The sequence below is a fragment of the Girardinichthys multiradiatus genome, chromosome 6 (genome assembly GCF_021462225.1).
Source record: "Girardinichthys multiradiatus isolate DD_20200921_A chromosome 6, DD_fGirMul_XY1, whole genome shotgun sequence".
NCBI classification, from domain to species: Eukaryota; Metazoa; Chordata; class Actinopteri; order Cyprinodontiformes; family Goodeidae; genus Girardinichthys; species Girardinichthys multiradiatus.
Window position 1 is genome coordinate 37055634 of NC_061799.1, and position 26001 is coordinate 37081634.

At 38.8% G+C, this 26001-nt stretch overlaps 1 protein-coding gene across 2 annotated transcripts; it reads right to left on the bottom strand.

Annotated features, from left to right (window-relative positions):
- Positions 1 to 13962: 13962 nt before the first annotated feature.
- si:ch211-106k21.5 (peroxidasin) lies at positions 13963 to 23560 on the bottom strand. 2 transcript variants are annotated; one of them, XM_047368875.1, is made up of 3 exons: positions 23280 to 23560; positions 15754 to 15894; positions 13963 to 15672 (listed from the first exon to the last, which is right to left on the bottom strand). In XM_047368875.1, the coding sequence occupies exon 3, from the start codon at positions 15668 to 15670 to the stop codon at positions 14450 to 14452; it is 1221 nt and encodes a 406-aa protein (XP_047224831.1). In that variant the 5' UTR covers positions 15671 to 15672; positions 15754 to 15894; positions 23280 to 23560; the 3' UTR covers positions 13963 to 14449. The 2 variants fall into 2 exon arrangements, with proteins under 2 accessions (XP_047224831.1, XP_047224832.1); XM_047368876.1 differs by having other exon boundaries at positions 15754 to 15932.
- Positions 23561 to 26001: the final 2441 nt, after the last annotated feature.

Sequence of the window (26001 nt, forward strand, 5' to 3'; positions counted from 1 at the left end):
TAAAGCCTGGAGATGGGAATGTTGGCATGTCCTACTTAACCATGTTCTAGTAGGACAATCAGTGAAATTTGATGATTGCTGTGTTTAGCAACCAGGCTAGTACACTAGCAATGGAAGCTTAAAGCATTCAGTCAATGAAGGAACATGTTCGCTTACAAAGGTCGTACAGAATGTGGTGTACTTTGGAAGATTAGATTTTGAGGTCAAGGTTGGTGAGAAACCTTCAAGTCAGAGTTAAGACTTCATGGGACATTGTAGAAATTCTGACCTCAAATAATGAATGTGCCATAACATATTACAGCTAATTTTAAATATTAGCACCTTAAGCTAACCAGCCAAAAGTTGTTACTGTTCGTGAGTTCCCCAAAAAATAGCACACAATTTACAAATATTATTTATCATATTACTATAGTATATTAGTATTATGTGTTAAAAAGGAAGTTGACAGGTAAGTTCCCTGCAGTATTTTAACAAAATATAGACACTGAACATAAACAGCATTAGCTAGCTAATGACTGGACTTTGGACCCAAGTCTACTGAATTATGGTACAAATTATTAAGTGAAGATATCTCAGCCACCTATACTTAAAAATGAACAGTAGGTGATTACCTATGTTGCCAAATGTGCAGTTATTAAACTTCTTTTAGGTACATAAGCTCCTTCAGTAACAATTCATGGCTGCCTGCCACGCATAAAACTGTAAAACATTGTCATGTGATGAGTAAATGATACATAAAATTACTACAAGTTTTGAATGAATTTAGACTCCTACATGTTCCTAAATTGTCATTTTCCCATAATATTATCTACAACAGTATATTTTCCCTTCAGAACCTCATAGTATTATTTGCCTTATATGATTTAAATCAAAAATACCTTTTGTCTGATGGATCAGCTGACTGGTGATGTCATCAAGACAAGAAGGAGAAAGCCTGAACTGCAGAGGAGGCATTTTATGCTGGTCCCTTTATTTCCTACATAAGGCAGCCATGATACATTTTCAGCTTCCTTTTACAAATAGAAGCAAAAACTTGGAAACTGGGAATGTTGTAACCAAGTTATCAATGTTTCATCTGTACGCTGGAAAACTGGTGGAATTTATTAGGCCCGAGCAGGAAAACTGCAAGGGCCTATTGTAATCGCTCGAATTCTTATTATTATTATTCCGGGGACTTTTGGCGGGGCAATATGGGGACTTTGCCATATCCCACTACTCACCAAATTTTACCCAAAATTGTCCCCCGCGTGAAATTTTTGTTCTTTAATGTCGTCGTCAGTGGGCGTGGCCAAACCACTTAGCCACACCCCCAAACGTGAGATAGGCCAAACCGTAAGTCGTACAGATATGAAATTTGGCACGATGCTAGAACTCCTCAAACCAAGAAAAAAAGTCTCTTGGGGGTATGCACTAAAATGCACAGGAAGTCGGCCATTTTGGGTCAAAGGCCGATTTTTGCCCATTTTTTACTTTCACTCACCTCGAACTTTAACAAACTCCTCCTAGGGATTTTGACCTATCGGCTTCATATTTGGTCAATATGCAGTTAAGGCATGGGGGGTTAAAAGTTATAAAAATTTTGAGTTTTCGGCCATGTTTAGGGGGCGTGGCCGGGGCACGAACTTGACGTTCGCGCCAAAAGTGAAAAATTGCAATAACTTTCCCAAAAAAATTCCAAATCACACCAAAGTTGGCATGAAGGAGGACCTTCGGGTTCCCGACAATCCTATGGGGTCATATGCTGACATCATCAAAGCCACGCCCCCTCAGAACCGGAAGTCACTTTTTTCACTTGGAAAGATGCCTCTCTGACCCTCTTGACCCAATCAACTTGAAAGTGTTTCAGAACACAGATAACTAGTGGGTCTAACTTCGTTTGAGGCACAGTGACTTTTCATAAAAGGGCGTGGCCATGGCGGCACGGCGAATTCAGACGTCACGCCATGGCCATACGTTTGCCTCTAATTTCCACATAGATCATCTGATCTGCAACAAATTCAATGTGATTGATCCTTGTCCAGTCCCCAACAGATATCTGATGACATATTCGGTGGGCGTGGCCTAATTCGTCCACAGCGCCCCCTAAATAATTAGAAAAAATCAGCCCCAAGCCATGCTTTGACCGAGGATTCTGAAATTTGGTACACATATGTAACTTCTCTGGAAAAAAGTATATTGGAGCATTGGTCCAAACCCAACAGGAAGTCGGCCATTTTGGATTGAAGTTGCCATTTTGACCCAGTTTTGACCGTTTCTAGCACGCATATCTGAGCGAACTCCTCCTATAGCTTTGGACTTACAGACTTCAAAATCACTCAGTATACTCTTAAGGCACCGGGGATTAAAAGTTATCAAAAACATTTTGATACATGAAAGCGTGTGGGCGTGGCCACGCCTCAAAATATGACTTCTCACCATAAAACACTAAATTGATATAGCTCCTACAAGGAAAGTCACAGACAAATGAAACCTTCTGGGATTGATCTGCCTCTAGGCCTCAACAATATTCACTTGTCAGATGCTGACATCATCGAAGCCCCGCCCCCTGACAACAGAAAGTGTCCCGTTTTCCTTTACAGAATCAGTGTTTGATGTTCTTCACCTAATCAATGTGAAACTGTCCCAAGTAACAGATAACATGATGGTCTTAGACAGTCGCCAGTACTTACTGCTTTAGCTGGAGGGTGTGGCTATGATGGCGTGGCGAATTCTGATGTCACGCCACAGCCAAACGTTTGGCTCTAAATTACACATGCATGGTCCGAATCACTCCAAACTGAATATGCTTGATCTTTGTCAGCCCCCAAACAGCTCTATTGGATTACATTTAAATCTGGATCAACAGCGCCCCCTTGGACACTTCAAGGACTATATCTCCCTCATTCATCATCGGATCCACTTCAAATGTAGTATACATGATCATGAGTTAATGATGGACATTTTGACACAGTCAATTGATGATTTTGTTTTAGCCCCGCCCACAAACAAACAAGCGACTACAGCGTCCTTCTGGAAGGTCCGATTTACTCGAAATTTTGAATGCTTTTTGCCACACTGAAACTCTGCATGACCGAAGATCATATGACATGTTGCTCACAGTACCACTTAGTGACGACGTGTTGAAGTGAAGCGGTGTCATCGTTGGTGGTGTGTATGAGCTGATGCCAGGCTCCTGCGGTCGCTCAACAGCCCGAGTTGCGCTGAGGGGTGCGAGGGCCTTCAAAGCTGCTTGCAGGTTTCTAGTTAACTGTTGTGCTCAGTGACCAGGCTAACTAACTTTAGGGTCATACAAGCCAAGCAACTAGGGATTTAAACATTAAATGAATAGGTTAACAAACAGGGATTGTGCAGTATTATGTGTAAGCCATTGATTTAATCAGATGAACACTGATAGTGCTAATGATTAGTTTATTGCTCCAATTTCCACACTAGCCTACATTTTAGTTGCATGTCAGCCACTTTTTCAACTCAGAACCTGAAAATTGTGACTTCCAAGAATAAATCAAGCTAGCTTTAGGCTTCAAACATTAGGATTTTGAGCTAAGCAGCCACCTAGCAGTTATTGTTACTCAGTCCTCTAACATATTAGCACACAATTAACAAAAAGTGTTTTATAGGTTGTATTTAACAAGCTATTGAAATTTACATAGAAGTGAAACTGTAGTGTTTTAATAACAACGTGCAGGCCACACAAGTTAAACCTAGCATTAGCTTGTAACACAGTTTATGCAAACATGTAGATGCACATGCAAACAAGAGAAAACGTCTTGCTCTATTAATGAGTATTTCTCATTTTTCTGTGCCAAACATATCAAGTTAAAGCAGGTCTCTACTTTGCATTGCAGCCTATAGTGCATGTCATTTAATAATATGACTTTTTAATTACTGAGTCAGAAAAATTCAATACAAGGGATAGAAACCTCAAGAATGTGGCTAAATATTAAAATAAAGCTACAAAAATAAAGGAAATATGTTTGTTTAGTGTCTGAATACATAAAATACATTTCTATCGGCTTGTGTTGCAAATAGCATTCAGCCTGGTCTCTTATTAAGTCCTCCTGTTTTTTTTTATTTGCAGCTAAATCATGGTTTAGTTGGGTGTATTCACAAGTCTAAGTTCATGCTTAGAAACCGTATGGATCACAGAGAGACCTTAATATTGTGCAGTTGTATCATATTTTTTTCCACATTTATTTATTAACAGCAAAATGAAACGAATAATGTACTTTATGATTTATGACTTTAACTTACTTTTCTGTCTCACATCAAATGTGTCCCTGACCAAGGAAGAATATGAGAATAGAACAAAGGAAGAATATGTGTACAAATCTATATGTATATATATATATATATTAAAAAAGATAAACTGTTGAAGAGCAGATACGGGTATTTTTACAAATAAAAATAAAAAGGTTGAAGTAGAAGCATTATGGAGAAAAAATGACATCTGCTGTATGTTCTTCAGCTACTCAGATTCTCAGCTACTTGGTGTCTGATCAGATTTACTAAAAGACAAAGACATTTTTTAGCTGTCAGTCTTTCATGAAGGAGTAAACCTCAAATAAAGCTTAAATGGAAAATATGTGTAAACCCGTCTGGAAAATCCTCCTCAGCTCTTTCAATTCCAGGAAGTTCCACACCCTCGCTGCACCATCCGTCTCCCACACAGAAGCCAATTAGCTTTCAGAGGTACAAAGTGTGAGAGTGAGCCATAAGTCTGTTTTCCACATCAAAGATTACAATCAAGTGTCTGTGTCGTGCACTTTTACAGTGACCTCGATGTTCGGCCTTGTCTATTGTGTGGCAGGTGTGCTCTTCAGCTTACTGAAGAAGCTCTCAGAAAGATTTTGATCTCAAACCAGCATTCATGCGCACTTAAGCCTCAACATCTCTGGCCTTTTCCAGAACAGTTGTGAGTTATGTCAAGGCATTCCTCAGTGTTGAGCAACGAGTACATTTCTGATTGCAGAGCTTCAGTATGAAATGCATTGTTTATTATAATTTAAAATTTGGAATTAATGTAACCAGTGCAGTTAGATTTGGTTAAATTATAATAAATACAACTTCAATGCTTGGAAAGTATTCATTCCTGTTAAACTTTTTCACTTGTTAGGTGACTTCTGAAGGTACAACACAGCGCTGGATTTTATTTTGAGGTATCAGAGTGAAGGTGGCTGAATACAAACTTTTCAAATTCGTATGGTTAAACATAACTGAAAACTACCCATAATATTCCTTCCATTTCCCAATTATGCACTGTTAAAACTGTTTTTTCTTTTTTTTCATTCTCCTTTAGCAGTTGCTGCGTTCTTTATGTCCCACAGGGAAAAGGTCCAGATTAAATCATTTCCTCTTACATTGTGATACTTCAGAGGTTGGACTTCACTCAGCTTTTGTGTAACACTCTCCAACAGTGCCTCTCTACGCAAATAGGGGAAACATTTTTAACATTTCAACACAGAGAAAGAGAGGTGAAGCTCTTATCCAAGCAAGTATAGAAATTGGAGGATTTAAAATGTTTGACCTCATTTGCCTAAAGATTGTAACCAACAGAGCTGTGTACAAAACAAAGACACTGAATTGAATTCAAGCATTTAACTATATGAAAATTAATAAAGACAATTAACCCACAATCAGGTGAGGTGGCTCAGTGGGAAAAGTAGTCCCCAAAAGTTGTACGTTTGACCCCAACTCCCTGTCGATGTGCCCCTGGGCAAGGCACTTATCCCCAAATTGCCTACCAGTCTGTGCATCGGTGTATGAATGTGTGCGTGTTTGTGAGTGTGAATGGGTGAATGTGGCTCTAGAGCATGGGTGTCCAGCTCCAGTTCTCAAGGTCTGGTGTCTGGCCAGTGTTTGGCTGTTCCAACATAGATGGTTCAAATGGTCCACCTACCTCCTCAGCATGTCATAAAGCTCTGCAGAGGCCTGCTAATGAACCATCATTTGGTTCAGCTGTGTTTAACCAGGGAAAGAAGTAAAACATACAGGACTCTTGAGGACTGACTTTAAACACCACTATGTAAATTGATACATATAGATGCATTGAGAGCTGCCACCCAATGACAACATGATTTATATAGGGAGTCTCTCTTCCTTTCCCTGTTTAATTACAGAACTGTTGCTTGGTTTGCTGGAGGAGTATGCAGCTGAGTGTCACCTTCTACCACCTAGAACAACCTCGACTCTACAGCAACTCGTCACCAAATCTTCTGAGTTTTACAGTTACTGCTGGCCCCTTCTAAGAAATTCAGAGTTGTTCAGTCTCATTTGTTAAATGTACCTGAAAATAACAACCTTTAAGCAGGTATTAAACATAGTTTTCATTAAGCTCATATGTTTGCATTAAAAATGTTTTTTACTGGTCTGATGTAATATTCTAATGTTATCTAATATTATGTTTTTATTAGCTTTAAGCAGAAAATCATTTGAAACATAAATCTGTCTGTAATTAATGCTTTTTATGTGTTTTACTAAGTCAATTAAGTTACTGAACTCAATTAACTTTTCAGTAATATCCTACTTTTTTGAATGGGTCTGTATTTTGAATACATTTCAACTGTTAAATCTTCTAGAGAAACACATTATGTTTTTATAAATTGTGCATTCTATGTTTCGTCAGTAATATTACCTCCAGCAATATAATTTTTCTTTAAGTATAAAGAAAAGAATGTTTTTACACATTTAATTATATTCAAAATGTCTTGTGTCTGTTTGATCTGCTGACTGGGTAAAAATTGAAGAGTGTGCGAAGATGTCATGAGGACAAGGAAGTTAAAACCTGTACAGCAAAGAAGACATGTAAACTTTGTTTTCTTACTTTGTTGACATTAAATTAATAAATGTTTCTCATTTTTTCCTCTTCCCTAAATGCCAGACTAGTGAGGAAAATATTATTTTTAGACATTATATTATTAAACATAAAAGCAACATGTCAAAACATCAGCTGGGAGGGCTCAGCTGGCACACACCGCTGTAACATACCACTAGATTAATTACAAAGTGGTTTAATACTGACAATGTCAATGTTTTAGAGTAGCCATCACAAACCCCTGATCTCAGTCTCATAGAAAATTTGTGTTCAGAGTTGAAAAGGTGTTTTGAGCAAAGTGGCAACAAACTTGACACAGTTACACCAGTTCTGTCTGGAGTAAAGGCCAGAAATTTCAGTAAACTATTTTCAGAAACTTATGAAAGGATGCCCAAAATGTTTGACCCAACTCATAGAGTTTAGATTTGGTGTAAACTTTGGAATCCTGCAAACCTACAAAGTGCCTTTTTAATCAAACCACGGCATGAGGTAAAATAGCTCTTGTAAAAAGTAACAAGATTTTGTTTTTTGGTTTTTTTGCAGTATTTTGATGTCACTGGAAGTTTAGTGTAGATCAAATTTGCTGGAGACTCAGCCAGTGGCTGTTCTTGCATAAATTGCACAATAAGTGATTGGGAAATGATCTAAATTCTGGGGCAAAATAAATATTGGAGTCCCACACAAATCACATAAAACATCAAGCACCATCTCCCTGCAGACTGCACCTGTCAAAAAATAATGGAAAACCTGTCAAGATGCAACTGGCAGATAAGTTATATTTTTTTTAATCTGGTGCTTGTGCTCCTTTCTATGCCGCCCTGGGCAACCACTCAACTGGACAATGTCACAAACTCCCCTGGGCTCAACAATAAAATAAGTATCTAAAGAATCAAAAGCAACTTTATCCTTGGGGAAAAAAAAGAAGAAAAAACAAAATTGTCGAGTTTCATAAATATATAAAAAGTAGATTTTTATTGTAAAATGAAACAATGGCTGTTTAATTTATATTTTGAAGTTAAAGAAAACTTTTATAAAAAGGGTAAAAATATACAATGTAGGATAGAATGAAGTTAGTTGAGTCCTTTGTAAATAATGGAAATAGTCTGTTGTTAACTTATATGCAGTTAATACAGATAAAAGAAAATGTAAAGTCACTATTTCCTGTTTACTTAAAAATAATTTTTTATTTTATTATAATTTTCATTTATCTGTAATGTGTCACGGTGTGACATTTTGGGCTTTGGTTTTGGTGTCTGGTGAGGGTTTATTTTGTCTAAATGTTTCTATTTTGGTTTTTGCATCATGTTTATTTGTTTCTTTTCCTCCCCCTACCATCTCCTTGTGTGTACTCTGTTCCTCTAACTCTTAGTTCTTTTTGTTGTTGCTTTCTTATTATTTTTTGTATTATTATTATTATTATTATTATTCACCTTTGGATTCTTATTTAGTATCTCTGTGTTTAGTTATGGTTTGGTATTTGTTCTTATTCCAGCTTTAGTTATTTTTTACATTTGTTTATTTTGTAATTTAGATTCTTTTGGGCTCTTGTTTATTTCTTAGGTTATTGTTTTAGTTTCTCTGTTTACTTTAGTTCATAGTTATTCTAGTTCTTTATTTCCTCCTCTGCTTTATGCTCTTGCTTAGTTTGTGTTTTCTGTTTGTTTCTTCCTTTCACTCTTCCTCAGCCTTTGTATTTGTTTCACCTGTTCCTTCTGCTTCCCTGCCTCCTTGTCACACCTGTTCTCTGTTCCCTTGATTACCTGCCTTTGTCTTTCCACAGTATATTAGTTAGTTTGGTGTTGGCTCCTCCTGTTCTCTACCCATGTATTTGTGCTGAGTTCTTGTAATTCTTGTAAGTTTTTGCATCTGGACCTTTGTTTGTATCTACAGTGCCTTGATTAGTCTCTTTGGAAAATCTCTGGAAATAAAGCTGAAGACTTTTTACAACATGTTGCTGCCCAGCTTTTGTCTGCACTTTGGTCCGAGTCAAAACCACATCTTGACATAATGTTTGTCACTGAAATTCATCCAGAAAGGTCAAGGAGCTGTGTGTGGCCCCAGAGCAGTAGGTTGCAGCCCCCCACTTTAAACATTTGTAGCTGTTAATTTTAAACATAAAAATGTGGCAGTGTTTAGCAGGGAGCTTTTAAATGTCAACAATGTTTGTTATAATATGGCATATTGTGACCCAGCAGTGACTGCAGCCAACATTTCCTTTAATCAACTAACTAAACTGCCTCTCACCTGTTGTGGGAGGATAAAGATCCTTCAAACTTATTAACAAATGTTTACATTCTTGAGAATAAAATCTTTAAAGCTGAGCAGGTAAATTATAGAAAAACTGAGTGACTCCTCCACTGAGCTTTCAAGCTGGTGACAGATAATTGTTTTAATTAAAGCACAGAACAACAGTGGTATTTAAGTACTTTGAAGCATACTTTCCAAACTTAAGCATCTGTGCAGCAGTGTACAGGTCCTTCTCAAAATATTAGCATATTGTGATAAAGTTCATTATTTTCCATAATGTCATGATGAAAATTTAACATGCATATATTTTAGATTCATTGCACACTAACTGAAATATTTCAGGTCTTTTATTGTCTTAATATGGATGATTTTGGCATACAGCTCATGAAAACCCAAAATTCCTATCTCACAAAATTAGCATATCATTAAAAGGGTCTCTAAACGAGCTATGAACCTAATCATCTGAATCAACGAGTTAACTCTAAACACCTGCAAAAGATTCCTGAGGCCTTTAAAACTCTCAGCCTGGTTCATCACTCAAAACCCCAATCATGGGTAAGACTGCCGACCTGACTGCTGTCCAGAAGGCCACTATTGACACCCTCAAGCAAGAGGGTAAGACACAGAAAGAAATTTCTGAACGAATAGGCTGTTCCCAGAGTGCTGTATCAAGGTACCTCAGTGGGAAGTCTGTGGGAAGGAAAAAGTGTGGCAGAAAACGCTGCACAACGAGAAGAGGTGACCGGACCCTGAGGAAGATTGTGGAGAAGGGCCGATTCCAGACCTTGGGGGACCTGCGGAAGCAGTGGACTGAGTGTGGAGTAGAAACATCCAGAGCCATCGTGCACAGGTGTGTGCAGGAAATGGGCTACAGGTGCCGCATTCCCCAGACCTGGGCTACAGAGAAGCAGCACTGGACTGTTGCTCAGTGGTCCAAAGTACTTTTTTCGGATGGAAGCAAATTCTGCATGTCATTCGGAAATCAAGGTGCCAGAGTCTGGAGGAAGACTGGGGAGAAGGAAATGCCAAAATGCCAGAAGTCCAGTGTCAAGTACCCACAGTCAGTGATGGTCTGGGGTGCCGTGTCAGCTGCTGGTGTTGGTCCACTGTGTTTTATCAAGGGCAGGGTCAATGCAGCTAGCTATCAGGAGATTTTGGAGCACTTCATGCTTCCATCTGCTGAAAAGCTTTATGGAGATGAAGATTTCATTTTTCAGCACGACCTGGCACCTGCTCACAGTGCCAAAACCACTGGTAAATGGTTTACGGACCATGGTATCACTGTGCTCAATTGGCCTGCCAACTCTCCTGACCTGAACCCTATAGAGAATCTGTGGGATATTGTGAAGAGAACGTTGAGAGACTCAAGACCCAACACTCTGGATGAGCTAAAGGCCGCTATCGAAGCATCCTGGGCCTCCATAAGACCTCAGCAGTGCCACAGGCTGATTGCCTCCATGCCACGCCGCATTGAAGCAGTCATTTCTGCAAAAGGATTCCCGACCAAGTATTGAGTGCATAACTGTACATGATTATTTGAAGGTTGATGTTTTTTGTATTAAAAACACTTTTCTTTTATTGGTCGGATGAAATATGCTAATTTTGTGAGATAGGAATTTTGGGTTTTCATGAGCTGTATGCCAAAATCATCCGTATTAAGACAATAAAAGACCTGAAATATTTCAGTTAGTGTGCAATGAATCTAAAATATATGAATGTTAAATTTTCATCATGACATTATGGAAAATAATGAACTTTATCACAATATGCTAATATTTTGAGAAGGACCTGTATGTCTCACTAGAACATGATTTCAGTTAAATTACAAAACCAAAATCTGTTATTTATTTCTAATCCCACAATATCAATGGTAAAAACGATCTGGAATGTGTCTTTTTGTTGTTGTTTATTGGTAAAACCATAAAGGAGAATTTGTACAGTCATGGTTAAAAGAAAGTACACCCTCTTTCAATTCTAGGTTTTTAACAGATAAATTATTTTGTTTATACAATGTTCTATAATAATTAATTATTAAAACCAGCCTCAAGTGTACAAAACTACATACTTCAGATTCTACCATCATCACTCATTTAGTGAAGATAAAATCCCAATGAGACAAAACAAAAACATTTGCTAGTTGCTGTAACATCGATTCAGGAGCTGCGATTAGATATTTCCCGTAGGTCCATTTTCATATCCAATTATGGAAGTACTTACTTTTTTACCGGCTTCTTGACCACATTGGCAGCATAAGACCCAGGAGAACATTAGATTATGGTGGATAACCATTATTGTTAGAATTCTCATTTTAAACTTTTACTGTGACTTAAAACACAATAAGGACACCAGAAATGGTTTAAAACGCATGCTCACATAAATTTTGATAATCTTATAACTGATGGCTAGCTCTGCTGCAGTGGTAAACAGGAATAAGTGAAATATTTATTCTTGTCTGGCTTTATTACAGAGTTCACAACATTTTTATTAGCTTTAACTCCAATAAAATATCTTCTTTGCTGCAGAGTTTCTGTTGGGTTTAGCTATATTTTTAAACATCGCATGATGCTAATGCTAATACATTGTTGTTAGCCGGATTACACCTGAAACAAAAAAAATGCACAAATATGTTACCACAGTGAAATCTGATTTTTAAGGGCTAAAGTGGATGTTTGTAATTTTACTCGGTTTGTATCCTGCCTGGAGCCAGACTCAAGTCTGAGGCTAATGTAGCAATGCAACTTGGACACAAATAGTAGAGCTTACATAAAAACAGCTTTTCCTCTATTCTAATGTTGAGAGAGTTCTTCTCAGGTTTTTAATCTTCATGCAAATACATTTCACAAGAAATCTCCATTGTGGGAAATAATCATCTGTTAGCATCAATGCTAACTCATAGCTTAATGTAAAACTCCACTAGAAAAAACCCTTTGAAACCCAAAACCAATAAAAAACTAATCTTAAAAACCTGAAGGTCTGCTGGTTGCCATTTCTCTTTAGTGATGATTTGCGACTGTGATGATTTTTTGGGGGGAAAGTTTGTTTTTATTTAATCAGATATTTGTATCAGTGTTCACAATGTGAAGAGCAGCACCTTTCATGTTGCTTTGTTTTAGGCTTCATGATTTGTCAGTTGCCTTAACTTTGATGAAAATAGGAGTCTTACAAATCATTAGTTAATAGTTACTCTGAAGTTTTCATACACTCATCAGGGCTATTAATGTCACAGTAATTTAGCTTTTTAATTAATCATTTGAAAACAAATTTTCACATGGAAATTAATTATAGAGTAAACGTCAGTGAATATAATAAGAACTGGATACACACGTTTCAGCTCATGGCTTTTCTCAAAAAAACACAAAGTCCAAATTATACACACAGACTCAAATACAGTGCCTTGCGAAAGTACTCGGCCCCCTTGAACGGTCAACCTCTTGCCACATTTCAGGCTTCAAACATAAAGATATAAAATTCTAGTTTTTTGTGAAGAATCAACAATAATTGGGACACAATCGGGAAGTGGAATAAAATTTATTGGATGTGTCAAACTTGTTTAACAAATAAAAAACTGAAAAGTGGGACGTGCAATATTATTCGGCCCCTTTGCGTTAATACTTTGTAGCTCCACCCTTTGCTGCAATTACAGCTGCAAGTCTCTTGGCGTATGTCTCTATCAGTTTTTCACATCAAGAGACTGAAATTCTTGCCCATTCTTCCTTGCAAAACAGCTTGAGCTCAGTGAGGTTGGATGGAGAGCGTTCGTGAACAGCAGTCTTCAGCTCTTTCTACAGATTCTTGATTGGATTCAGGTCTGGACTTTAACTTGGCCACTCCAACACCTGGATACATTTATTTGTGAACCATTCCATTGTAGATTTGGCTTTATGTTTTGGATCAAAATCTCCATCCCAGTCTCAGGTCTCTTGCAGACTCCAACAGGTTTTCTTCCAGAATGGTCCTGTGTTTGGCCCCATCCATCTTCCCATCAATTTGGACCATCTTCCCTGTCCCTGCTGACGAAAAGCAGGCCCAAACCATGATATGATTGCTTGCACAGTGCTCTAGGGATGTTTAAAACTTGGGAAATCTTTTTGTATCCAAATCCGGCGTTAAACTTCTCCACAACAGTATCTCAGACCTGCCTGGTGTGTTCCTTGGTCTTCATGATGCTCTCTACGCTTTGAACAGAACCCTGAGACTATCACAGAGCAGGTCCATTTATATGGAGACTTGATTACACACAGGTGGATTCTATTTATCATCATCAGTCTTTTGGGACAACATTGGATCATTCAGAGATCCTCACTGAACTTCTAGTGAGTTTGCTGCACTGAAAGTGAAGGGGCCGAATAATATTGAACGCCCCACTTTTCAGTTTTTTATTTGTTAAACAAGTTTGACACATCCAATAAATTTTATTCCATTTCACGATTGTGTCCCACTTGTTGATTCTTCACAAAAAATTAGAATTTAATATCTTTATGTTTGAAGCCTGAAATGTGGCAAGAGGTTGAAAAGTTCAAGGGGCTGAGTACTTCCGCAAGGCACTGTATATGCATTCACCCTCAACAATTTGGTTAAATTTCCCTTAGGGAGCTGCTCCATGACCATATGCTTTTTGTAGCCAACAACAAGCTTCTGGCATAAGTTATTTATCTACCCTTTTTATCAGAAATGGTAGAGCACATTTAAATTTGTTTTCTGTCGCAGATCCGGCTTTTAATATCTCACAGATTTTTAAAATGGTTGAGGTCAACGCCATTCCAGATGCTTTTTGTATTCCAAAACCAGTCTTGATATGTGTTTGGGACCATTTCCCTGTTGGTACATCCAACAATGTCCATGTTTCAAACATGTAGCTTTTGATTTAAAATAAAGTTGAAGAAGTTGAAGGTAGGGTACCTTAATCATTATTTCATATACTTTATGTAATACACTAGTGTCACTATTAAAGTCACTGTTGATGGTTTTGTTGTATTTGAAAGCCTCACATAGACTTTTTCAAACACATTTCTTGTCAACAAATTTAAGAAGATGAGTTGTAAGAATTTTGTTTTTTCACATATCATTGCATACATCTTTTATGAATTCAAGGACTTAAAACTCTAATGTGGCAAGTTTGCTACCATACATTTCTGTACCAAGAAACTAAGCAGCGTATTAGAAATTTCTACAAAGTGATAAAGATGCTAAAGTGTGATCAAGATAAACACAAAAAAGTATCCAAAGATTAGTTAGACGTGTATGAATGTATTTGAGTCTGGAAAAAGAACAGGTGAAAAATATTTTTAGAAGTCTACAATTATTTCTGACATTGATGCTCATGATGATTGCAAGTCATATGTAAACTTAAACATATCTCTTCAAAATGTTTAACTCTTCTTTTCGACAGTGTCATGACAGATTTACGTTCTCATACTCCCCATGGTCAGAGTCCTCCAGATCGATACCCGGCACCAGGCTGTAGTACTCAGTGGACTGAGTCATATAAGCCTTCTCCCTGTCAGCCGAGTCCTTCATCACTTCTGTCACACTGACCGTGTCCAGCTCTGTCTTGCTGGCCTCGTCGGGCTCCTGGGAACCTTGCCTTCTCTCTGTGGAGCTAGAGCAGGAGACTCGGGGAAGAGACTCCACTGGGCTAAGCTTGATCTCCACCTCCTCGTAGATGTCCCGAGTGCTACCAAGGAGCGCCGAAGCCGGTCGAAGAAGCAGCTGGTTGTTTAGGATCCCCTCTTTCCCACGGTCAGCTCTGCCCTGCTCGGCACCTGAAGGCTGCTGTTTGTTGTCGTGTTTATAGTTGTTGTAACCAAAGTTGGGAGTCCTCTTTTTGGAGGAGCTGAAAGCAGATGTTTCCTTTTTCTTCCTCTTCCTTCCACAGCACCAGCAGAGCAGCAAGGCAGAAAGGATGAGCAAGGGCAGCACGATGAAGAGCGCTGTAAGGCCGGCTGGGCGACAAATGTCACTGATCTTCAGCGACCACACGGTCCTCCGGACCAGGTGTCTAGGTGAGTAGCACGTCAAGTTCCCCACGAGATCCTCCAGTCTGGTGGTCCTGTTAGCCTGCCTGCCTGCCTCCAGCCCTTCCAGTAGCAAACAGGAGCATTCCCAGAGGTTCCCATCCAGATCTAGTCTCTGAAGACTAGGTATCTGAAATACATCATCAGGAAGGGAATGTAGTTGGTTCCCCTGCAGATCCAGCTTCTGGAGACTATCAGAGTCCTGTAGAAAGCCTTGGGGAAGCTCCTGAAGGAGGTTCTCACTTAGGTCCACCTCGGTAAGACTAGGCTGGCCTGCCAGGAACTGCTTTGGCAACGCTCTCAGTTTGTTATGATCTAAATAAACTCTCTGCAGTGCAGAAGCTTGTTTACCACTAATATAAATAAAGCTGATGTTACAGTTGGAGAGATCCAGAATCTGTACATTGGTCCCATTGCTAAACACAGCCCAGTGCACATGACTGAAGGTAGAGCTGGAGAAGTTCAAGCAACAGGCATCAGCAGGAATCTCTGAGGGAAACTGGGACAAAACAGTAGCTGCTGGACAAACACATCCACGAACTGGTCCGGTCAGCAACAGCAAGGTAAAAATCACAAGAAGGTACCACTGGAGAACCATCTCTGCAACACAAATCACAGGAAAAATGACCTCATCAGCACAAATCCCTACAGTGACCCACTCTGCTTCCTCCTCCACCCTACCTGCCTCCCAGTCTGTCCCACGGAGCAAGATGGAAGCTGATATATGGTGGTAAACTCAGCAGCTTCTCTGAGGACTCCTGTTTGCTTTGAGGACTGTAAAAGTTGGCATGGCGACAGGGATCACTGGGGAGCGGCAGTCCTCTGCAGGAGAGAAAACAGATGCTCCAGTGAAGGTTTCGCTGTGTATTACAAGACAAAGACAAAGATCTTAATTTAAATTTTTTTTAAAGAAATTTGTCAAACTTTCTGTGGAGGCATAACCTTCATGTTTTATTGCCCCAGAAGCAATCCTATGTATTTGATTTACTACAGCATCATGTTTGGACTGGTGTGTAATATCAGTGATAGCACGTCTTGTTTTATTACCATTTAAAGCACTCCCCCTGTTTTAGTGAGGAGGTGATTGTGCTCTAGGAACAAAGGAGCAGGGTGGTTGTGAACTTAAAGCGTGCATTCTTGCTGCTCATGGACACCGAAACCACAACTTTAAAACCTGAACAAGAGTTAATTTATTTTAGTAATTCAATTTAAAAAGTGAAACGTATACATTATATTTTCTCAGAAAAATGTGAATATCACGTAAGACCAATAAAAAATAATTTTTTATACAGAAAATGGACAATGTCAGCCTGATGAAAAGTATATCTGGCTGGTGCCAACGTCCAATAGGCATTGAGCGAGTGGCGGGGTACAACCCAGACAGATGCCCATTCCATCACAGGATGGATTTAAAATTAAAACACTTTATTTACTTTTATCTGAAAAGAACACTTTGGACCACTGAGCAATAGTCCACTATGAGGCCTTTTTCTCCTTATCCCAGCAAAGACTTTTATGACATTATCTCCAGTTCAGGAGTGGCTTAATACAAGGAAGGTGCAGTTGTAGACCATGTCTTGGATAAGTTGGTGTTTGGTTGCTCTGGAAGCTCTGACCCTAGCTTTAGTCCACACCTTGTAAATCTCCCCAAGATTCTTGACTGTTGCTTACGCACCCTTTTCTACGACAGTTTTTTCTTATACTCAACCTTCCATCAATATGTTTGGAGACAGCACACTATGAAGAGACAGCTTTTTTAGATTTTTTGATGTTTTGAGGTTTACCCTCTGATTATCTGCTGCACAACTGAAAGTCGCCAGTCTTCCCCATGACTGTGTAGCCCATAACATTACATTTCTGTGCTAAAAAATTTTTTTTATCGGGTTTATTTGATATTCAAATTAGGGAAAAACGGAATTTTGGAGTTTCTTCAGCTAAAAGCAATTCAATTAAAAACCAACATATACCGTTTACACGGCAAAGCGTCCACAAACTGGCACTGAAGAGGGTCTTTTTTCACACCTCCATTTGCTGTCACCTTATTTTTTATTTCTGTTTTGAGAGACGAAAACACATGGGAAAAACTAATGTTTCCAAGGCACAAATAAACTAATTACTGGTCACATCCTGAAATACTGGTTTACAGTGTGGCTGTCTCAGCCTAACTGCAGCACATGTGGTGAACATAAACAAGGCCTGCCATCCCTAAATGACCTACTGTACATGTGAAGCAAACAGGATGCAGGAAAGGGTGTTTGTTTTAACAGTGATGATGCAAGCTGGTCTCCAGTGCTGAAGACAGGAGCTTCATGTGATCACGTTGACAACAATTGTACACAAAGTACATTCAGCTTATGAAGTAAAGAGTAAGAAGATGATATTCAAATATGCAATTAATTCTGAGGCCAACAATACTTATCACGATAAATATGCGACAAATAAAATGCTGCAACATGAAGGTTTTGTCCTTCATCCCATGTTTCTTTGCTGCAACAACCTATAAAGCAGCATAATTATTAAAGGGGTTCTGGTTAGCTTAGATGATCCACACTAAAAGATGATCATTGCATTGTGCTCCAACTGAGAACCCCATTAAAACTGCAACTGCTATCTGGATACAAAGAGCAGTTTTTTCTGATGACTTCATTTATAAAGGGGAAAAAACTATCCAAACCAATCTGATCCTATGTGAAGAAGTAAGTCCTGCCTTTGTTAAAGATACTTGAAAGGGATTAACTTAATTTTGTTAGCTCAGTTTCACTCACCTAACCCAGGCATGAATACTTCCTGACCTGCAGAATTAAGAAGCCCCTTAAAAAGACAACATGAAGTAAGCTAAAATACCTCAAAAACCAATCCATCAAATCCTGATCTAAAGAAGTTAAAGAACAAATGAGATACAAAGTAACTGGCATCTATCAGTCTGGAAAGGGTCAAAGGGCCATTTGTGAGGCTTCGGAGAACCACAGTGAGAACCTTTGTCTACAGAGGAGCGGCCAAAAGCACAACAACTGATCCAGGAGGTCACAAATGAACACAGAACAACATCTAAAGCTCAGGGAGGAAATCTGTTCATTTAAAACGTTCAACATGTAAATGAATTATTTTGCAAAAAACATACTTTTTTAGCACCAGCAGACAAAAAAAGGGACATATTTACTCTTGTGCATATGAGCTGACTCCCAGCATCCCTTCATAAAGCTGGGTTATTTCTCCTGGAATTACAGGACTTATAATAACATTGTTACTGTCGCAGAAGCCAGTGGGAATCTTTGAAGATATATAAACAAAATAATTATTTTCCACATTGTTTAAGGTCAAGTAATTTAGGCCTGGCTTGGATTAAAGATAAAGATAATGGCTAAAATTATCGCTAAACAAAGAATGGTGTGTTTTTTTTATTTTAAAGGTCATCTGTGCTGTCTGCATAAGCACTGAATAAAAGCAAAACTTGAATGTGGAACAGCTGTAAAGTCTTTTGATTTCCCACGACCCGACCTTTACTTTTTTAATGTGATGCAAAGCAAAAAGATGCAAAGTAAAAAAGACAAGAATGGGCTATTTCTGAGAATATCAGCAGGTCCAGCGAGACTCTTAAACAAAGGCAGGAAATGAGGGTCTATAGAAAGAAACCGAGCGCGTTTATGTGCTTTCTGTAACAAACTGTTTCTAAATAAACCTAAATCGACATTTCTTGCTGCAATCTCCTGTTAATTATTTGCTGGCTACAGCTGCAGAGAGTCAGGGATTTATTGGTCCAACATACAGGCTGAACTGTCCAACCCGGCAAACATGTTATTTAGCAGACATAGAAGCACGTATCTGTTGTTAGTGAGATCCAGATTATGCCCCCTTTGACCTCAGTTTGGGTCGACACAAACTTCAGAACATATCAATGCCACAGATCAACCATACACTCGTTTCACAGACAGAAAGAATCACAGTAAGAAGATTGGAATTAAAATTCACACAGTTCACAGATTAAATTGTTAAAAGTGAAAATTTTAACTATTGTTAGGCATTACTTAACAGATAAAAAGAAAAAGGTTGATCTATGTTAGATAAACTGTCTTCATGGACTGTATTCCTACACTGAAACTAAGAATACAGCAGAGAGAGGTTAAAACAAAGACAAAGGTGACATTAACATGATATAAGGACAAATATTTGGTTTGTTTTTGGAAAATAAACCAGTTGTTAGCTGTTTTTTTCATTACACTGGTAAAAAATTAGATAAGAGATGCCCAGCTTAACAATTCATATTGATGACTATATCTGGAGACAAGCTATTCATCGTTTCATTATATCGTTATATAAAGTTAAAGTTTATTTTCCCTTCTGCTCTTTTTACAAAAACAGATTTCTATGTATTTTGTTGAGATTTTATGTGATAGACCAACAAGATGCAAGATAAATCTGAAAAACATGTTTCAGAATCCATACTGTGTGCATTCTGCTCCCATTTCCCTAAAACCTCTAAATAAAATCCAATGTAACCAATTGCTTTCAGAGGTCAGACAGGTCAGGGATGGAGTTGTGGAGAAGATTAAAGCAACATCCCAAGCTTTGAATCACAGCAACTCAACTAAATTGACCTGCCAGGTAAGAAATGTTATAATCAGAGAAGTAGATAAGAGATGTGTTGTAACTCTGGAGGAGCTGCATAGATTCACAGCTCAAGTGGCAGAATCTCTTGACTGGACGACTATACAGGTCCTTCTCAAAATATTAGCATATTGTGATAAAGTTCATTATTTTCCATAATGTCATGATGAAAATTTAACATTCATATATTTTAGATTCATTGCACACTAACTGAAATATTTCAGGTCTTTTATTGTCTTAATACGGATGATTTTGGCATACAGCTCATGAAAACCCAAAATTCCTATCTCACAAAATTAGCATATCATTAAAAGGGTCTCTAAACGAGCTATGAACCTAATCATCTGAATCAACGAGTTAACTCTAAACACCTGCAAAAGATTCCTGAGGCCTTTAAAACTCCCAGCCTGGTTCATCACTCAAAACCCCAATCATGGGTAAGACTGCCGACCTGACTGCTGTCCAGAAGGCCACTATTGACACCCTCAAGCAAGAGGGTAAGACACAGAAAGAAATTTCTGAACGAATAGGCTGTTCCCAGAGTGCTGTATCAAGGCACCTCAGTGGGAAGTCTGTGGGAAGGAAAAAGTGTGGCAGAAAACGCTGCACAACGAGAAGAGGTGACCGGACCCTGAGGAAGATTGTGGAGAAGGGCCGATTCCAGACCTTGGGGGACCTGCGGAAGCAGTGGACTGAGTCTGGAGTAAAAACATCCAGAGCCACCGTGCACAGGCGTGTGCAGGAAATGGGCTACAGGTGCCGCATTCCCCAGGTCAAGCCACTTTTGAACCAGAAACAGCGGCAGAAGCGCCTGACCTGGGCTACAGAGAAGCAGCACTGGACTGTTGCTCAGTGGTCCAAAGTACTTTTTTCGGATGAAAGCAAATTCTGCATGTCATTCGGAAATCAAGGTGCCAGAGTCTGGAGGAAGACTGGGGAGAAGGAAATGCCAAAATGCCAGAAGTCCAGTGTCAAGTACCCACAGTCAGTGATGGTCTGGGGTGCCGTGTCAGCTGCTGGTGTTGGTCCACTGTGTTTTATCAAGGGCAGGGTCAATGCAGCTAGCTATCAGGAGATTTTGGAGCACTTCATGCTTCCATCTGCTGAAAAGCTTTATGGAGATGAAGATTTCATTTTTCAGCACGACCTGGCACCTGCTCACAGTGTCAAAACCACTGGTAAATGGTTTACTGACCATGGTATCACTGTGCTCAATTGGCCTGCCAACTCTCCTGACCTGAACCCCATAGAGAATCTGTGGGATATTGTGAAGAGAACGTTGAGAGACTCAAGACCCAACACTCTGGATGAGCTAAAGGCCGCTATCGAAGCATCCTGGGCCTCCATAAGACCTCAGCAGTGCCACAGGCTGATTGCCTCCATGCCACGCCGCATTGAAGCAGTCATTTCTGCCAAAGGATTCCCGACCAAGTATTGAGTGCATAACTGTACATGATTATTTGAAGGTTGACGTTTTTTGTATTAAAAACACTTTTCTTTTATTGGTCGGATGAAATATGCTAATTTTGTGAGATAGGAATTTTGGGTTTTCATGAGCTGTATGCCAAAATCATCCGTATTAAGACAATAAAAGACCTGAAATATATCAGTTAGTGTGCAATGAATCTAAAATATATGAATGTTACATTTTCATCATGACATTATGGAAAATAATGAACTTTATCACAATGTGCTAATATTTTGAGAAGGACCTGTAAAATGAGCACTAAATAAATCTGACCTCTGTGGAAGAGGGGCACCTATTACACACAACATTCCACTGTGAAACATGGTGGTGGCAGCATGATGCTGTTGGGCTACTTTTCTTCAGCAGGACAGAGAAACTGGCCAGAGTTAATGGGAAGATGGATGGAGCTAAATACAAGGGAATACTGGGAAGAAACCTGTTAGAGGCTACAAAAGACTTGAAACAAGGTTCACCTTCCAGCAGAACACCAACCTTAAACATAAAGCCCTACTTACAATCAAATGGTTTAAATCAAAGCATGTTTAGGTGCTAGAACGGCCCAGTCAAAGTCCAGACCTAAGTTTAACTGAGAATCTGCAGTGAGAATTGAACATTGATGCTCACAGATGCTTTTCATCCAATCTGATTGAGAAGAACAGGCAAACATTTCAGCCTCTTGATGCGTAAAGACAGTAGACGGTTTATAACACGACAAAAGAGTTCTCCAGATCACACTATTGAACTGATTGGGTTATCTTGAGATAAAAAAAATAATTTACTTGTGTTTTTAGGAAACCCACATAAAAGAAATGCCTGTATTTCTTGGGTTTAGTAAGTACCGCTTGTAGCAACAGTTCAGAACTATCACCAGATCCACTTTAGTGGAAAAGGGGTGAAAAAGATTTTGTAACAAATGACTGAAACTTTAAAGCTGCCAGGTGATTTAATAATTTACACTAACTCAGAAGATTTCCAGAAAATGACATAATATTAATGGTTTTTTTTCTTTATTAATTTCTTGAAGTTTTAGGTAGAGAGCAGTAAAAAGAAGAAGAAAATTAATATTTACTTCTTGCATTGGTGCAGGACGTTGCAAAGACAAAATTTGGACAGAAACACAGGTCCTAAAGTCCAGTCTGGTACCCTGTATGTTTTTGCTACCATCTAGTTTGTAACTATTAATAAAGATGTAGCGTCATCATTTACCTGCATTAATTCAAATTAATCATTTTTGAGTATTTTAGGAATTTTTTTTAACCCCTGTGGTGCTTTGTGTATATATATGGTATCCTACATGCCATGTCCTTTAGCTCCATGATTATTTGCATGCTGTGAGACCATGTGCAGGGCTTTTGTTTCAGTTGATAGCTATCAACAGATACACTGGAGCTGCATCAGTCTCATGTGCCTTGGTTATTTGATTAAATTTGAAAGTTTTAAACTAGGACAAAAATCTCCGCATTCTTCAAGATAACTGAGATGTCAAACTCCGGTCTGAGTCAGATAAGTGGAGTGAAGGTTGGGGCCGAATCTGACTGGAGGTTCCTGTATCAAACATTCAGAGTAAACACAGAAAAAGATGAGCTGATTACACCACACAGAACAAGAATACGCTGGCTGACCTTTTGAAAGTCTTAAAGAGTGAACGAGGATTTAAGTCTGGAGACTGTGAATGATCTCAGTCTCTAACAATGTGAGCTGCTGCTTCCTTTTCGGCAGCCAGGCCTCCTCTGAAATAACGGTTCCATGCATCCTTTCATCTGGATCTATTAGGGTCAAGGCTGCAGCTGCGGACACATGACGCAGGTCTCCTGTACTTTTAATGTCCAAAGGTTTAAATTTCAAGGCAACGTGCTACATTAAAACACACATTTTAAGTTATGAGAAATGGAAATAAACTTGACTTTATAACTGTGGTGTTTAACATGTTCTAATTACCCATTAAGCCCCTGCCCCAAGATTTGGCCTCAGTACCTTACTTATCTTTAGTTCAGTTTTAAGTTTGTACTGTAAATATGAGTAATCCAAGCTGTATATGATGACCAAAGTGACAGGTACAAAAAACAGTTAAATCACATATGTTTATTTATGGCAGTCCAAGTGTTAATAAAAGGTCAGCGAGGTGTTTTCTTACCTACTGTCTTGATCATGTCTGCAGCCTGTCGCTCTCTGAGACTCCCATGATGGAGGGTTCAGTCACACTCTGTGTCTTCTCTCTGTATCCCATCAACTCCTTGGGCTGTAGCTCTCCTCCTGATCCTCCTGCAGATCCAAGGGCGTATCTCCTCTGTGCGGAATGTGGAAACAGTCTCCTTTCTGAATGGGATTGTGTGAACAGGCGGTTTATTTATCTGAGAAGGAGTGTTGATAAGGTTTATCCGCACTCAGTGTCCGCTTAAGGAGACTTTATGTCGCTGTTTAACTTATTCTGTTCGACTGGTTTGATTCTGAAAGACTTCAGGGCAAAGTTTGAGCAGAGTCAACGCGGATTGACAGTAACAAAGCGCCACCTGGTGGCTGAAATTACAACTGCGAGAGTATGTCTCCCCCAGCTTGGCACATCTAGAGCATGAAGTGTCGGTCTGTTTTAGATTGGATGGAGAACGTCTACAAACAGCAATCCTCCATTTTTACTACAGATTCTTTAATCTGAGCTGCGCAGTTGGTAGCACTGTTGCCTTGCAGCAAAAGGTCCTGGGGTTTGAATCCCAGTACAGAATTTCCTTGTTGCTCTGGTTGGATGTTAAGGGTTGTTGTCCTGCTATAAGGTGAACCCAGTCTCAAGTCTTGCTACCTATAACAGGTTTCTTCCAGGATTGCCTTGCTTTGAGATAAAGCTTTCCTGTCTGTGCTGAAGAAAGCATCCCCACAGCATGATGCTGCCACCACCAATTTTCAATTGCAGATGGTGTGCTGATCAGGATGATTCGTTTTGGTCTCACATGATGGCCAAATTTATTAAGTATACAAGTACTAGTTATTCTATCAACATATCCCCGTTGAGCTGTAGAAAAATTGCAGGAGAAACCCCTTTTCCCAGGTTCTGTATGTGCTGAGGAAACACTGAATATAATAAAGGTTTATGAGCAGGTAGTAAGGCAATTATAGATTTGTAAATGAAAATATACCAGGGCAAGAGTCTGCATGAGGATAATGGTGGCCAGTTGACCAGTTGGTATGGTGGATAAGAGGCCTAACTCATGTGATGAATCTCAGGGCTCCATGTTAAACATCTGCAGAGAGTCAACTGGAGTGTTCATGTAAATGATGTCACTGTAGTCAGTATAAGGTAACAAGGTGGCTGCAACAAGTTGTTCTTTTTTTTACGTTAAATGAAAAACATGATTTATTTCTGTGAAAAATGCTTGTTTTATTTTTGTTTTTTTAACAAGATGTTTAAATTGATCAAATGTATTCAAATACCAAGATTTTTACAAGAAGACCCAAAACCACAGTTATCTTGTGCAGGCATAAATGAAGAGAACCACAAGGATTTTGATTTGAAAACAATAAATCCTTGGTTTTCTCAGCACATAGTCCCAGTTTGAGGTGGAACAAATGTGGCAGATTAATGTAGATGCAACTTGCAGACGATCAAACACCAGGGGAACTGTTACCAGTGAAAGTAAACAACTGTGTCATCAGCATAAAGACAAAGAGATAAATCAGGTGAATTCTGACCCAGATTATTAATTAAATTAGTAAAAAGCTTTGCCCTAATACAAAGCCTCGAGGCACATCTTTTTCTCCATTTAGTTAACAGGGGAGAGACCACTGTGTTGAACTCTCTGCTAGTAACCAGAAAGATCAAAAGATCTCTGGTATACCATGTGATAATCTACAGTGTAGATGCAACATACTATAAATGTAATGTGACAATATGTGAAAAAGTTTAAGGCATACAAAACTTTTGCAAGGCAATGAAATTGTTACATTTGAACAATTGCCGGAGAAGGGCTTACTGTGTAAAAATAAAATAATCTAGCTGAGGTACAGCAAAGGCTACTCAAATGGAAAATTACAGTTAAGGAAACACCTTTACAGAGACGAGGTAGGACTATTTGGACACATACACATAAGCTGTTTCTGGTTCCTGAACGTTTCAACCAACAGATGGCAGCATCAGCTCACTGAAGTCATCCACATCTGCTCTATTAGGTCTACCTCTATCTCAGGTCTAACATCCTCAGACATATTTCATGCACAAAGCTGGAATAAAACCCTTTAGCTTGGTCTTGACTAAGTATTCAACCTGGCAGATTCCATACTTTGGTGATTTATTTTGAAAATAAAAGAGACGTTTCTGACAAAATCATAAAAACCAACAAATACTGTTTTTATTTAGATGTAAAAGACAGAAGAATGTTTATACAGTCTATACAATGATCAGTGATAATGAGACATTTCTGATATGCTACAAAATCAGTGTAAACATTTCCTGGTTGGTCGGTTTTAAAGGGTATTTATGAGAAAGCAAAGAGTCCAGAGAGTTAATTGTAAACATCTCCCACCTTGCCCTCATTGTATATAAAACACTGTACAACAGATATGTTAAAGACAGCCCACTAAAGTAATGATGAAACATATATCTTTTAAAATAAAGCTTTCTTTAGGGTTAGTTTGTTTTGTTCTCTTTCACTCTGCACATTTTTTCTTTACAGTTTATAGAGTATTTCTGTACATTCACTCTGACACTAGGGAGCAGCTGACTCATTTTGGTGCAGTTTCAGTTATGAAAGCAAGCAGGTCAGCATTTTAAAAATGTTACAACTTGAATGCTATTAGAGTAATATCACTTTAAATGAGTAGAGGTTTAAACTCAATATCTCTGGAAATACCTGCTCAAAACCTGCTCC